Genomic DNA, 15,050 nt, shown 5'->3' on the forward strand with positions numbered 1-15,050 from the left:
GAACGGAAAGATGGGTCTTGGTTACACGTCGGCCGTGTAATTGACGTCGTCCAATGTTCACCATCATCACGACGAAGTGGTACTAGTGCCGACGCTTCACTGCACTAAATTGTTTGCAAAAATTCAACTCCAGGAAGATCGAAAAAGCTCGCTGGGAATTGCAGCTGTCTTTTCAAGCCAGCAAGTACAGCCAAAGGCAGCAAAACCTCGCGAGCAATTATGAGTTCGCACAATAATCGGGCGCGACCCCAGTCGCCAAGCGCAGATGACGATCCAGATCTCGCATTAGCCATTGCACTCTCTTTACAGCAAGAGGAATTTGACAACGACGACAGAACCAAGGCTGCGTCATCTGCAACGAAGCTTCCGACATCGTCAGCCACTAACACAGGCCCGTTAGGGCTGTTGGCCCTCGACCGCAAGAAAATGGAAGAGGAACGTATAGCAAGACTGAAGAAGCGTTCAGCTGCAGAGGCTGGTATTGATACCCAATCCTCACAGAGCTTAAAGTTGCTACGCCCTGGAGTCTCTGAGAGCCATAAGGTTACTGGTACCGCAAAGTCCAAGGCAGCGACACCAGCAATATCTGCAACACCAGCCGCAAATCCTTTGGAATTACCATTTTCGAAAGGAGCGTTCAAGCGCACTTGGGCCTTCGGCTGCCCCAGAAATGGGGAAGATATCAAGATTGAGGAAGTCCTTCAGAAGGACAAACTACAGCTGGCCGTGCTCTCATCCTTCCAATGGGACGAGGAATGGCTTCTCTCGAAGGTCAATGTCCGAAACACCAAGCTGCTTCTAGTCGCCTACGCAAATAACGATGCCGAGGTATGTTGGAAGACTGTCTTACATTTCTTGGTCGAGTGCTGAGCTTGCGCTTCATATTCTAGAAAGCCAACATCCGCTCAAACATTCCGGCCGGTAGTCTCATCAAATTTTGCTTTCCGCCAATGCATGGCGGGTACATGCATTCCAAGTTGCAGATCTTGAAGTATGAAGGGTAAGTTGGATCTCAACTGTTTAAGCTACCAGTAGCCATCTAACACCGACACGCAGTTGCCTCCGTATTGTAATTCCTTCCGGCAACCTGGTTCCTTACGACTGGGGAGAGACGGGTCAGCTGGAAAACGTTTGAGCTCCCAACTTGACTTATTCTTGATGGTCTGGCTGACTCTACCTAGATGATCTTTCTGATCGACCTGCCCCGGCTCAATGGGCCACCTATCGAGACATCATTCGGCACCGAGCTCCGACGCTTCCTAAGAGCGCTTGGCCTCGACGACAAATTGGTGAAGAGCCTGGACAACTACGACTTCTCCGAGACAAGCCGTTATGGTTTCGTCCATTCCATGTCAGTAGCAATAGCCAACAGGGCAGCCCGATATAAGATGACATCCTGACTGAAGGCTGACATCGACCCATAGCTCTGGCAGCCATACGAAGGAAGCTTGGCAACACACAGGCCAGTCTACCCCTTCTGCTCGGGACGCGATGACTTCATGTTCGTGGCAAGTCAAAATTGTGCTGACTTAGACTTTCGATTAGGCTACTGCGGCTTAGGGAGCATTATCCGAAGCTTGGGTTTGGCAACCGAGAATGCCGTTGACATTGACTATGTGGTACGTAGGTGGTCTGCGCGGTCTTTTGGCTGAGCAAGTTGCCCAGCTCTTGGCGAGCGGTGACCAGGGGTGTTGCTAACAAATTTGTCATCCCAGGCATCTTCACTGGGATCGCTAAACCATGGGTTCTTAACGATGATATACTATGCCTGTCAAGGTGCGTGTGGTTGCAATCAAGCCTGCTGAGGTTTGTCAGGGTGAAAAGATCAGCATACTAACGCTCCATTGCTGGCACTCCTTGCAGGCGACTCAGGCATGAAAGAATACGAAGCCAGGCAGTCCAAAATGACCAAGAGCAAGGCTGCAAAAACAGGCTTGGGTGGTTCCAGACCGGTCGACATTGACAAGGAGCCGCTCCAATTGCAGCATCATTTCCGCATCTATTTCCCTACCGAAAAGACCGTTTCTAGTAGCCGGGGCGGTAGATCTGTAAGTTGTGTGCCGGCCGGGATCGCCGCGTTACCGGTCGATCCTGCTGCCCAAGTCCCCATGTATTTTCCCCGTATGCTCATTTTACGTGATCTAGTCTGCCGGCACCATTTGCATGCAAGAGAAATGGTGGAATTCTTCAACGTTTCCGCGAGAATTGATGCGAGATTGCCAAAGCGCCAGAGGTGGCCTGTTACTACATAGCAAAGCCATATTCGTCCGTGAGCGGGCGCACGACGGCGCAGTCTGGGCATACGTGGGGAGTGCAAACTTGTCGGAGAGCGCATGGTAAGTCAAACAGGAACCCTCGCGATTGGCCTGCAGGCTACCCTTAGTGGTAAGGGCTGTGTGACGAAGAGTGAAGGGGCAGTCTAGTGTAGTGTACTGTCTCGTCTCAGTGAGGGAGACACATCACAGAAGGGGCAAAGCCTACTGTCTGAGGGCAGCGTGAAGAAACGACGTGGGTCGATCATAAGGCTGACCTAGATTGAACTTTTAGGGGCCGATTAGTGAAGGACCGGGAGTCGGGAACGGCCAAGCTCACTTGTCGCAACTGGGAGTGCGGCGTGTTAGTCGCGGTCAAGGACAGCTCGGCAAGTACTGGGGACCAAGACGCACAGGCTCAGTCGCGTCCGCAGGCAAAGGCGCAGACTGTGACGCTGGAGGGGCATGCCGAGAGCGAGGAGACATTGAAGGGCAAGGAGGGAACGACGGCGGCAGCGGCAGAGAGCATGGGGAAGCGGCGGCATCAGCAGCTCGATCAGGACGGATCGGTGGGCCTCGATGGAGTGTTTGGAGCGACGATGCCTATTCCAATGAGGGTGCCGGCGAGGCGCTACACGTCAGATGAATCGGCAGCCAGCCGGCCATGGTTTTTTATGAAGGCCGACTGAGAAGAGAGCAAGCAGGGGTGGGGGTGTGATTCAGCTGAGACACCTTTTTGAAGGATGACCAGTGGCAGCTAGTAAGTCCAGCAGCACCAGTAAGCATGCAGCATGGAGAGCGAGGGAGAGGGAGACCGGGAGGGAGAGAGAAAGAGAAAGAGAGAGAGAGAGAGAGACAGCATGGAGCCAAGCGTGTGCAGACTGCAGAGCACGGACGTGGATCTTCACGGATGGCATGGCGTCGTCTCAACCTGGAGCAAGCCCCGGGTCGGCCGGGCTAATTAGCCCTCCGATGGCGGTACCAATCCTGCCGTACCTAGCTTGCTGGCCAACTTGTTCTGTCTAGCGTTCCGCAACAGTGTACATATGGAAGACTAGTCTACTCTGAGGTAGCGAATGGATGGGTATGGTACCTTTTTCCGAGTCATCGCGCTCCCAAAGAATCCTGCAATTGGATGGGCAAGGGGTCTATGGTCAGGAAGTTGTGGCAATGCCTTCTTCGTACATTTCCTTCTCCAAGGCGCCTAGTGGCGGCCGTTGTCGGGTTGCAGATAGTGAGCGAGAAGGTCGAGAAGCTACGGATACTTACGTTAGTGTCCATTTCATCATGTGTATATGGAATCCGAATGCGGTGAAGAGACTGCTGCACGATGCGCAGTTGACGGACTACTAGACGCACATTGGAGTGTTCCACGATACCGAAGGACAGGTTGGCCCACATGCCGGACAAACCCGGTGGGCTGGGTATGGAAGGCAGACCTTGTCAATGTTGCAGTTCAGCAATATAATTAAATACAAATCGATGATGGAGATGTCCAGAGGGCCCCCAGAGGATATGGGAGGGGCTTGTTGTCAGTCAGGGGTCAGGTCTATGGAAACAAGAAGCAGTCGATGTGTGTAAGGGGCGGGATCGATGGGAAAGTGGCCGGTTGATCAGGGGTGAATCTATCGAACGCAACGGTGAGGTGTGTTGCAAACTATGTGTATCCGTACGAACAACCAAGTACGAAATACTGGTTGTAGCGGAGGTAACGTTTGTCGGCGATTGGGTGATGCTTGGCTTTGATGGGCACTGGTAAATGGAACGGGGCTAGAGAGAGAGAAAGAGATATGATGATGGTGAAGAAAGCGAAAGAGAAAGTGGCACCCAAAAGGCCGGCGGTGTTTGATCGTTCGTGATGCGTGAAGTGGGCGGCGACTGAGGGCATGGAGTTGGATTTACCGTCCGTACCAGTAGCCGCATCGAGGCATATGGATGGATACTAGTCTACGGGGCATGGCTATGCGGCTATTATCATTATCCGTAGATAGCACGGCGAGTTATCCAGAATGCTAGCCAGTGATGATGATGATTGGTGATTTTTTTTGTTATTTGTTTTTGTCTCGTCTACGTTTCGCGTCATCTGCAGAATTTGTACCCCGACCCCCTCAAAATTATGTCAAGCAGGAGGAAGCATTGGGAGAACCGACGTCTTGGCAACGACTTTTGCGTGCCGTGATGGTCTGCTTTGCTGGCTTGGCACGTCGAGATGAAGGCAAAGATGGAAAGCGAAGTTGGTGTTGAAGTTGATCAGAATTTGCTGCCAAGACTCTAACCCAAGCGTGGCACGCGCGCGGTATTGCAATGCCGGTCGGTACACAGGCATACCTACAAGCATACAGGCACAGGCACACAGGCACGATGAGGTCTCACCATTATCCATTCCCTCCCAAATGAATGTGGATGAGACATGCATAGCAAACGAGTCCAAGTCCCATGGTCCTCAAGTCCCCGATTCAGGACCCAAGACTCCAGAACCCAAGGTGATAAGGTCAGAGGGAGCGTTTGGATGCGGTGTAGTGCGGATATACTACAACGTACAAACCCGCTTTGGAAGCTTGGCACAGTCGGGGTCCTTGTCAAGTTGGGCCGCTAGTGCGAACTCCAGATTGTGAGATCGCAGCTCTTCTGGTGCCAAACACTGGTTTCCCTTTTCTTTTTCGGATAGTGGTGTGAATGGATGGGGGTTGGTGTGCTGCGTGGGGAGCAAAGTGGTGCCTGGGCGGGACCTTGAACGTGCGTGGGCGTCGTATGGGCGTAGTGTACTCCGTACATCTTTGCCTTCATCGGACACACTCCCACCCCCTTCTCTCGCTCTCTTTTTCTCTCTCTCGTTCTCTCTCGTTACGAATACCTACCAGCTGCCTACCCAGTCAGCTAGTGTACCTACCCCGTATAGATGCACCATACAGAGAGTACATTTGGAGCACAAAGTACGCAGGCAGTCAGTACTCATTATCAGTCTCTGTGTATCCTATGGAAGCGTATCTGTGTAGGGCATCTCTCTCTTTCTCTCTTGTCACTGGCCGACTGTCCATGTGGAGGATAACTCCATCTTCTCTCCATCTACTCCCCTGCTCACCATATACCTACGCCCTCGCCGGGCAGTCCACCTATTCACTAGCTCACATGCTTCTTAATTCCTTTCTTCTGCCATCCATAGAGCCTAGTAAGGGAAGGGAGAGAAGAGGAAAGGGTCAATATGCATGGAGGGTCCTTATTGGCAGTGACAGGGCCACAGCACTGACATAACATGGCCCGCCTAATTTCTCTTATTCCATCTTTTTCTTTTTGTTCCACATCCAGCCTACGGAGTTATTACCTCCCACTCTTTTGATCATGTCACCCACAAGCCTCGTGAGCCACATGTGTCGCTGACGTCGCTCTGCGTGCGAAGCACCAGATCGTTGCCGCCTTCGGGCTCGTTTCCTTTCCTTAGCTTGGGGCTATGGTATGGAGTCCCCGTCCAAACGTTTTGGCGGATATTTCTGCTCGGGGAGATGGTGGAGCAGCGATCAACTCTTTTGCCGGAACCACGACATGGGCTTGATTGGTTCAAAGATGGGATAACTCGGTTGGGTACGAAGTATAGATGCTGAAGAAAAGATGGTGGGCAAAGTTAGGTTGAGTTGCCTCCCGGAATCCCAGCCTTCTACCATGCCACAGTACTCCGTACAGTCACCAGGAAGAGGAGGGATGTGCAACTGCAAGCAGATGAACGGCCGAGATGGAGGAGAAGAGAGGACAGAGAAGGGGGTCCGGCGCCGGGATGCGGACTTGTCACGGCCGCATGCACCGGCACCATCCACCACCCCCTTGCTGTTGGTCTTTGCCATTTGGCGTGTCTGAACTTCTAGAGTTACAAGTGTCGTCCCTTTTGGTTCCCTTGGCTAGCAATGCTATTATCCGGCGGGCGGTTATGTATGCTAAGAAGTGTCATCTGGTTGCAGTGGGACAACGTACGTGATGGGGTCGCATCACTGTAACCACCTCACGCTACCCGACTGCTCCCTAGCCGGCCAAGGACTTCCTGAAAGTTGAGCAATGTGACATGGTGCCTCTACCCAACCCACTCATACCGGATGGGCCGAGTTTCTTTCTGGGGGGCTCGGGGGACCTTTACCTGTCTGCCCGGACAGATATTACGTGAACCAACGAGATTGAGCCAGGGGGACCAAAGTATGGAGACAAACATTCTGACTCTTACTAGCAAGAGAGGTACATACCAGTGTCAAGACTCGAGAGTCAATAGATGGACTAAGGGGAGGAGGCGATGATGGCGAGATGGGATCAAAACCAATTCATCGGACAGGGTCTAGGGCACCGGGGACCAAACGTTTCAACTCTGCTGTGATGAAAAACGAAAGACGCTATACCATTAAGGGGGGAGGGAGAGAAGCCAAGCAAGTTGCAGGCAAGCCGCAAATTGGAATAGGAGCAAAAAATAGACATTTTAGTCTATTTTGCGGCGGGTGGGAAGAGCATGGGAATTTCTCTGATCTGATCTACGGATCCCTTGGACTCTGGAGACTGGAGACTGGACACTACACAAGGAACCAGGGCAAGCCCGCAACCCAGGCCGCAGGCCTCAATCCTGGAACCAGACAAAGAGGCGGAGACGGGCACTTTTGTCGTTGATCTAATTACCTGCACCCCGCCAACTACTACACGGCAATTTCTGTGCTACAGCGGCCCCGGCGAAGACCATGGGGAAACATCTCACTCAACGGGCGTACAGGGACAGGGGCGGCATGGCGGAGACATACGTACCTAGAATGATGAAGTACTGAGTATCCGTATTCCTTTCCTATGAACAAAAAAGGTACGGGGGACGGAGTGCTTCTCGTCACTTTTGAGTATGCGTGATGGGCCTCCTTGGCTCCCGTCTCTGCAGACTGCAGCTGCTTCGCCGCCATGCTGTTAAGCTTCCAGTCCTCCCGCTTCCACGCAGCCAAGTAGCGCGCCACTTCCGAATCATCTACACAGTAGGGGCCCAGAGAGCTGCACCGGGATTGACATTGGTTCTTACCAGCCTGGCCGCTGCTTTTGGTGTAAGCCGCGGCGGCTTCGGGCCCAGGGGAATGGTTGAAGTCTGAACCAGGGCAAGGGGGTGCCAGTGGGGGTCCGGTCGTTGTGAGCGAGGTCGGAATTGTGGGAGTTAATCTTTGTCCGTCATAAATCTTCTCCTGTGTTTTCTATACGGGTAGCTAGGCATGTTGATGAGTGATCAACAAGTATGCAGATGGCGAAGTCGATCGAGGTGCATCCGCTGCCCGCATCGCCTAATCTTGCTAGCTGGAGGTTGAGTGTGCGCTTGCTGCAAACCCTTGGCCCGTCATTCCCAGGGGCCAAGTACCCAAGATTGACCAACTTCGCCAAATACTTCCCTGTCTTATTCATGAGACGCGCTTTTTGCTCGCGTTCCTCTACTAGATCTTGTTGCGGTTTAGCCCCGGTCATGCTAAGAGAGAATGTGGGCAAGGCGAGACGCCAAAAAGCCAAGCCCAAACTTCTCAACCTCCTCGAGTGCCAAGATGGAGTTGGAGCTATGGACACACATATGCGTAGGTACACGACTTGGCGAGGCGATATCGCGCTTGTCTTGGCTTTGGTGGAAAGACACCACCTTCCGTGTGGCGTAGGCTCATGTACCTACCGCAACGTCAGGCTGGCGGGCGGGAGGGGTCCCGAAGTCCATGCAACACTGCCGCAGACTAGGCGATATAGATCATGGCGGGGAGTTAGGGTGGCGACGGATAGACAAGCATAGAGAAAGTCCATTGGACCGTGGGCCTTAGCCATCCCAATGACGACGAACAGACGAAGCGGTGGCTTGCTCGCGCTCCTAACTAGCAGCCGCATAAGTATTATCGTATCATTTCCACAGGTCTAGCGTCTTCGGGGGGGGGGGGGGGGCGCTTCTCAAATAAGAGGCGCGCCAAGATATATCTTGGCACAATGACTTTTTTCGTGGCACGTGTACGCATATGCGGCAAACAAAATGATTGATTTCTGAGGAGAGAGGGCTTGGGATTTTGGGTGATGAGGAAAAGAGGACTTGGCAAGTTGGCAAGTTGGCAGAGAGAGGCTTGGGTCTTGGCAGAAACTTGCTCACCATCATCATGCGCCTCGCTATCGCGAGTATCCGTACCCATACCCGACTTGTCTACTCTCGCTCCGCCACGCCTGAGGGGCTAGATCTCGCATCACACGGCACCACGTAGGATTACCTTGATGGCGAGCCAAGCAAAAGAATTGATAGATCATGGTTCGGGAAGTGAGGGGGAAATGGCTTGGGAGGATACCAAGGGCCGGGGAGGGGTGGTGACTGAAGGTGGTGGTCATTCGGCGCCGGCGGCTGTGCCGGCACCGGCCTTCCGGAAGCCCGGCGGGCAGACGTAACAGTCCGTCCGGAAGGTGGAGGCGGAGGGAGAGATGAGCAAGCGACGTGGGAAGACCGGCAAGCGAGACACTCGACCTGATACTGTCACGATACCAACGGGGCTGGGCGGGGTGTGACGATGACGAAGGGCCAATACTAGGGAAGGGAGGGGAAGGGGGAGAGCATGTGTTCATGAACAGCCAAGTCCACGCCAAGCTGTTTGATGCCAAGCTTGGTGATGAATGCCAGAGTCGAGACTCAATGGCCACGGCCAGACAAGAAGACGTTGCCAGACTGCTGACGATGTGCGACGAGGGTTCGACACCTTGTTGCTCCTTTACGCTAGTCTAGACTGCTCCTCTCATACGGCTATCCGTACTTAGACGTGTTCGACGATTCCATGGTGTTATTAGTGACGGTCCCTTTGTTTCTGAGCGTGACAAATTTGACAAGACCCCTCCCCCATGTCCCACGCCAAGATAAATCGCGGCACGGCGGCAAGTTTAAGATGGCTTGGATCTTTTCCGCACCCGTTGCTGCCGCCCGCCGCCGTCAGTTTGCGGTGAAGGCCATGTGCAGGGCCCATATCAAGGTTGTTACAAGGCGCGGCGACCGCGGCCGCGGTCACGGCGGCTGTTGCTTGCTCGCCTGTCTCTGGCGACGTTGCGGGCGGGAGCTGGGATCAAGGGATTAATATGGCAGTGGTGCGAATGGCAGACCAGGCTGTCTGCGGGGATCCAAGTCACTTGACTACAGCTATATATGATGAGAGACGGGGGTATCCCCATCCCTGGGACGGTCGATTCCCTCATGTTTGAATATGTGCCAAGAGCTTCACCCCTGGTCACTCAGTGCCCCCCCTGGCTGATCTGACATACCTTGTCTTGGCCTCTGTTGAGCGCAGACACCCTCGAGAGTCGGGACTGACTGATATAGCAAAAAAGAGGGAAAGGTGAGGGGCCACAATTCAAATTGGAGACAGGGAACGTGAGAGAGAAACCGAGATGGGTCGTGACAGGCAGGGAATCTGGATAGCACCGTGACTGGGGTGAAAAGAGGAAAGGGCAGGAAATAAGTCAAGCGGAGAAGGGCAGACAGGCCGACAGACCGCCTGTGAGGCTGTGAAAATATCGGTGAGGTGAGCTGTGTGCAAAAGACGAGGAAACATGAGAAACATCTACGCGTTGTGAGGTGTCGTGGAGCGAGGCTCATCACCGCCAACATTAGAAATGATCCAAGCCGGCCGGCGATTCTCATAAGCAAGTAGTGCCGCACGGCGAACGTACCGGTCACACATTTGCGTCTTCCCCTTGTGGCCCGGACGGTCTACGGAGTAAGGTGGACCGTGACAGCCCCTCGGGACACGCTTACACCGTGGTCGGGGTCCAAACAGAGCCTCTCTTCTGACAATAGAGAAAGATAGGCCGATGACATACTCTCATCTGTCGTACGGAGAGTTAAGAGGGGCCGTCATTGGCCCATACGGGATCCTGGTCAGACAGGTTGGTGAGGTGCCGGGCCACTGTGGGTAAGACAAGGGGCAAGAAGCTACCGGTAGGCTGAGCCAGACATTCGGACACTCTGTTGTTCTCTCCAGCCTCCAGCATGTGGAAGCGCTGTGTGTGTAACCGTATGTATCACAGTACCCGTTCACAGTGATAGTGCCTTGTCCCCCTCCTTGGGACAGCTAAAGTCGGGTAAGACAAGACCAGCAAGATGGTAATACACTGACTGTATCTTGGAACCACCACTCGACAGGAGTCCAATGGGGTCAAGGCTACGCGCCGGATTTGGCTGAAACCATCTTTCTCTATCACACAGTCCAGAACCCCCATCTTTCCCCCAGCTGCGGGTAGGTATCTGTGCCGTGCTCGAGCTGCAGTCTAACGTGGCACAGCAGTCAAGACTCCTCCCGTGGAGCAGGCTAGGTGCGACACTGGAAGGCTTAACGTGACAACAATGCATCGGGTCTAGATGGCGAAATTCGCTGTGCCCACGCCATCGTCGTGTTAGTCTACAGTGAACTGCGAAACCACGACACGTCAAACATTTACCATGCAGGCCAAAGGTCTGCAGCCGCACTGGCATTTCGGCCGGTTCGGTTCTGGCCGTCATTCCATTCTTGTTTGGTTTTGTTTTAGCTCAGGTTTTCGACATCTCCTAGACCAATGGCAACAGATGCGTGACCTTGGACGTGTGCACCATGTCTTTCGAGGCTTGGATCTGTGCCATCAGTGAGTACAACGTCTCCAAGCTCCGAGTCGGAGGTAGGTAGTTTGGTCGACTTCAGTCTAGCTCAATCTGGACATAGCCAGCAAAGAACTGAAGCTGATGCGCTACCTTAGCGTACCGGGATAGGGTAACCAAGAAAAGGAGGCCAAGGATAGGTGTTAAGGACTTGAGAAGTTGAGATGGAGTGATGGTATCCGCACACTACTCCGTACGGATAGTATTGTATGCAAAGTGTCCGTAGATGACGGAGTTCTTGGGTGTTACGGACGTGCCTCCGCGAGTCGTGATCAGGTTGGCTGGGAGCCCTGCCTACCTGGCGGGAATCATCGGAAACGTCGCCATTGCCCATCATCGCGACAGGACCAGGCCAAGCGAGCTCGGGGAACAAGTGCGACACAGAGTGACAAGGCGTCATGGGCGGGGTAGGGGACGTGAGGCATTCGACGAGGCTACAAGGCATATGTCGGCGGGGAGCTTGCTAATGGGGAGCGGGGAGCTCAGCGAGCGGGCGGGCGCATGAGAGATGGCCAAGACGAATGTGAGGCCGGTGAAGTGGGCATGGGTGGCCCAGCAGGATGGGACGAGAGGGGAGCATGGGGTATCTTCGCTCTTGTGCTTTTTCCGTCCGTCTCTTGTTGATCACTTGTGGGTGTATCGGCCTCTGAAAGGGTATGGCCATGCGCTCGATGGCATCCCTAGTGTAACAGGGAAAGCTGAAGGGCCATCCCGTTCATTCTCTGGCTTTCTCTCTCTCCGCCTTCTCTGGCCCATCTCACCCATCTCCCTATGTCGGCCCTGTCGTCTCGACTCTCTCAACTCTCTCGTGCCGACATCCTTTGGCCCCATTTCGCCCCAACCCCCGGTCCTCGAACCTCAACCCTTCTCGGCCCCCTCATCTGTGAGAAACCCCTCCGGGTCTCTTCCAGGAAGGAGGGGATCAAAGTAAGGGTGAAAAGACCATGACAAGAAAGGCGTCATGGCCTGTCGATGTCGATATGGGAATAAGACGGTTGAGCTGGAGCATCAGCGTCCACTTAGCTAGGGCGGTTGGGTGAACGAGTCTAGCGTCGAACACACGGCTGCTCGGACACGACAAAGCTGTGTCGCCGGACCACTGGCGTTGCGACCGCTTCGCGGAGGCCCGCGGAGTGCGGGAGCCCCGCGTCCGCCTCAGGCCTGCTAACTTGCCTGCCCAGTGCATTTGTATGTACGTAGTCAACCGCAATCCGCCATCCATGTCTGGGATCTGGGTACTGTGAGAATCCGCTTTGGTGTCCCAACTCCCATCTGTTCAAAAGGCCCTTACCACGTGAGGCGGACCAAGGCCAGACAACAAGGCGAGCGGTCGAGTACCCAGAACCGTGCTCGGGCCCTTTCTAGGCTCATCAGGCTATGACACCACTAGACGCGAGATTTTGTTAAATAACGATACAGAATCAGGCCACTCGTACACAAGGCGGGCAGACAAACCACACCCCCAGACACTAGTCGACTCCAGTGTGAGATGCGTCGCGCCCGCTCAAGGATACCAATGTAGTAATCCAAGGGCCAAGAATGAGAGCAGAGCGAAGAGGAAATGGCATGTCCAAGGATCAAGAATAAGACTCGTGGGGCGTAGGGATTCCGCCGCGGACGCACGCAGGCTATCGTCAGTGTCTGTTGTGGATGATTTCCTGTTTGTTGACTAAGCGGATGCTGTTTACATCCGTACTTCATCCTCATCGTCTTTCCGGGGCTGAGCTAAGAACCCCAGCCTCGTTTACTTGGCGGCGGGCGTGAGTGAGGCCTGCCCGGAGTGAGACTGAGTTGGCCAAATTGGGGTAGTACACTCATACTGAAGTCGCAATTGAGGATGCTGCTCATTTGCCTGCAGATTCTCGATCAACGTAGGACCGGCCATGGGGTTTGAATTGGAGTAGGTACTGTGGTACCCAATGGAGTCTGAAGATGAACAACGACCCCAGCGCATTCACTGAGACAGGCGTGGAGCTCTAGCCCCAACAGCAAGACTCAACAGTCGGTGCCGTCATCAGAATTGAATTTGCAGGACAGAGTGCCGGTTCGGCATCCTAGGCACGCTTCCGGTAGGTCGGGAACCGAGGCGATTGGCGGCCTTGTTTGGCTTCTTCGTCGCTTGTGTGAACGATTGGTCGGTTCAAGTCAGGATGATATCGCCGACGGCCGATGGCCAATGGTGGTCCAGTCTCTGCATATCATGAGCCCTTGATCAAAGTCCGGCCGGCCGAGTCTCTATTGTTGCCCACGGACATCGGGCTTTCATTACTGCATTGGTCCGTGTGAGTAGTGAACCTGAAGGCCGTCGGTGAGGTGGTCAGGCAAGGTAGGTGTGGTAAGGTTGGTAGGTCTTGTCTCAGGCTCTTCCTTGGCTATTGAGCGGGAACCCAGGCTCCCAGTCGCTGGCCCCCTTGGCGGCTGTGAGGGAGTATTCGTAGGGAGTTAGGACCCAGGCCCAGGGAGCGATGTCCAGAACTTCAGGCTTCGGGAGCATAGACAATGAACCGGGATAAGAGGGTCAGCCCTGGTCATGGCCCTTCCAAGTTCCCCGGGGAAGGGGGTCAGGCTAATTAGCAGGGCTACGAAGGAGACACTTCTTCTATGCTCCCGCTCCCGCCCTCGAGTCTTGCCCGCCCTCGCAAGGTACGGATACTTACATTGCCTTCTCAATTTGCCCCCTTTGACGTAGAGGTAGGTTGTGAGTTGGGACAGATCCATCAAGGAGGACACATCCTGGGAACATGGCAGAATGGTACGGGTATCCCGTTGAAGAATGAAGAGTCCAGTTGCTGGTACAAGGTTGGAACTCATGTTGTCTGAGCTCCGGGTCCGACTCCGGCTCCAGCACTAGCTTGACCAGATGGGGTGCCTAGGTCCAGGATGCAACAGGGAGAAACTCGTCGATTTCGGGCTGCCAATGCGGGAGCGTTCATCGTGCCTCAATGGAGAGTTTTCAGACAGCACGAGCAGTGTCTGTACGTCTGGCCGGTTCTGATGTAGGATGAGATGAGATGCGAGAGGTGATCGAAAGTTGAAGGTTGGGTGGGTGGGTTGCGAGATGAATGGGTGCTGCTGGTAGGTATCCGTAGCGGCGTGGTACAGAATACCCTTCCAATTGCAACCCCAGTGTCCCCCGTCCGGCCGCAGAAACAAATGGAGGATGTGTCGTCGGGGCCGGCTCCGGGCCCCGCACAGCCGAGCTGCGAGATTGGTGGTCGATACAGGCGAGCTATCCAGGATAAATGCTGTGAGATGAAGCCCAAGACGCAAAGAAAAGAGGGGAAGGGTGGTTTGCTATTGGTGTCAAGTTTCAGATCCAAGCACACGTTGGGCCCAAGGAAAACGCTCACCTGTCAATAACAGCCACGGCTATCTGTGGGCGTTGAGAGAGATGGAGAAAGTCAACCTAGTGAATACTGCAGGATTGCAGCCCAACTGCAAGTGATGTTGGATTTGTTGCGATGCGGACCAAGATGCAACGCCGATGCCCCGAGCTTCTTCTAGGTTCTAGTATACCTAGGTCTGCTGTGGCGTGCCTCAAACCAGACGAGGCATGTACGTACTTTGCACCTGTGAGAGATGGGATATCCGCATTCGTTTGGTGCGGTAGGTGAGTACCCACGTCCCTTGACAAAAAGGTAGGCAGTCCATAATCGCTTGCCGTCTACGCAGTATGAATTATTCCTCCAAGTTTCGGTACCTTAACCCATGTAGTGTGGACCATGGAGTACTCCGTACCTATAGACGGGTATCGGTTCACCTCAGTTTGGGCACTATGCGCGCCGCATCTGTGCTGCCTGAGGATTGATATCCCAGCGGCCAGGCTGCAAATATCTCAGGCATCATTTGCAGCCTGCAGGTGACTAAGGGCATAAATCAAGGCACCAAGGCACCAAGGCATCAATATGTCAAAGATGCCCTGCATCCCGAAATCTCAACCCTCCTAGGCGGCGGCATCTGAAAATAAAGTCCATCGCCGGTTTCCTGCCGACAAACGCCGATTCACCAGCACGGCCCTTTACCTCTATCTAGTATCAGTAGTCGGGTCACTAGGTAGGCGTTCAGAGCATGAGCCATTTGCCTTCAACGCCGGGTACCACGCGCCCGTTGTTCTCAGCCGTGCACCATCACCATCACCATCATCACACATCCATCGTCGGACGTAGCTC

The 15,050-nt window shown here is 54.1% G+C and overlaps 3 protein-coding genes across 3 annotated transcripts; 2 read left to right on the forward strand and 1 right to left on the reverse strand.

Annotated features, from left to right (window-relative positions):
• Nucleotides 1-219: 219 nt before the first annotated feature.
• On the forward strand, nucleotides 220-2,941 carry CABS01_00110 (ubiquitin interaction domain-containing protein; the record flags this gene model as incomplete). The annotated part of the gene is made up of 10 exons (XM_060533494.1): nucleotides 220-828; nucleotides 891-1,000; nucleotides 1,057-1,129; nucleotides 1,182-1,351; nucleotides 1,425-1,501; nucleotides 1,546-1,619; nucleotides 1,716-1,776; nucleotides 1,864-2,048; nucleotides 2,146-2,336; nucleotides 2,548-2,941. 10 exons carry the CDS (start codon nucleotides 220-222, stop codon nucleotides 2,939-2,941), a joined length of 1,944 nt encoding a protein of 647 aa, XP_060406008.1.
• A 606-nt stretch (nucleotides 2,942-3,547) lies between these two features.
• Nucleotides 3,548-3,724, forward strand: CABS01_00111 (uncharacterized protein; the record flags this gene model as incomplete). Its single annotated transcript, XM_060533495.1, has 1 exon — nucleotides 3,548-3,724. The coding sequence occupies one exon, from the start codon at nucleotides 3,548-3,550 to the stop codon at nucleotides 3,722-3,724; it is 177 nt and encodes a 58-aa protein (XP_060406009.1).
• Nucleotides 3,725-9,230: 5,506 nt separating this feature from the next.
• On the reverse strand, nucleotides 9,231-9,891 carry CABS01_00112 (uncharacterized protein; the record flags this gene model as incomplete). The annotated part of the gene is made up of 2 exons (XM_060533496.1): nucleotides 9,231-9,310; nucleotides 9,513-9,891. The coding sequence occupies 2 exons, from the start codon at nucleotides 9,889-9,891 to the stop codon at nucleotides 9,231-9,233; spliced, it is 459 nt and encodes a 152-aa protein (XP_060406010.1).
• Nucleotides 9,892-15,050: the final 5,159 nt, after the last annotated feature.

The sequence above is a fragment of the Colletotrichum abscissum genome, assembly GCF_030869225.1.
Source record: "Colletotrichum abscissum strain IMI 504890 chromosome Unknown Scaffold_1.1, whole genome shotgun sequence".
Classification (NCBI taxonomy): Eukaryota; Fungi; Ascomycota; class Sordariomycetes; order Glomerellales; family Glomerellaceae; genus Colletotrichum; species Colletotrichum abscissum.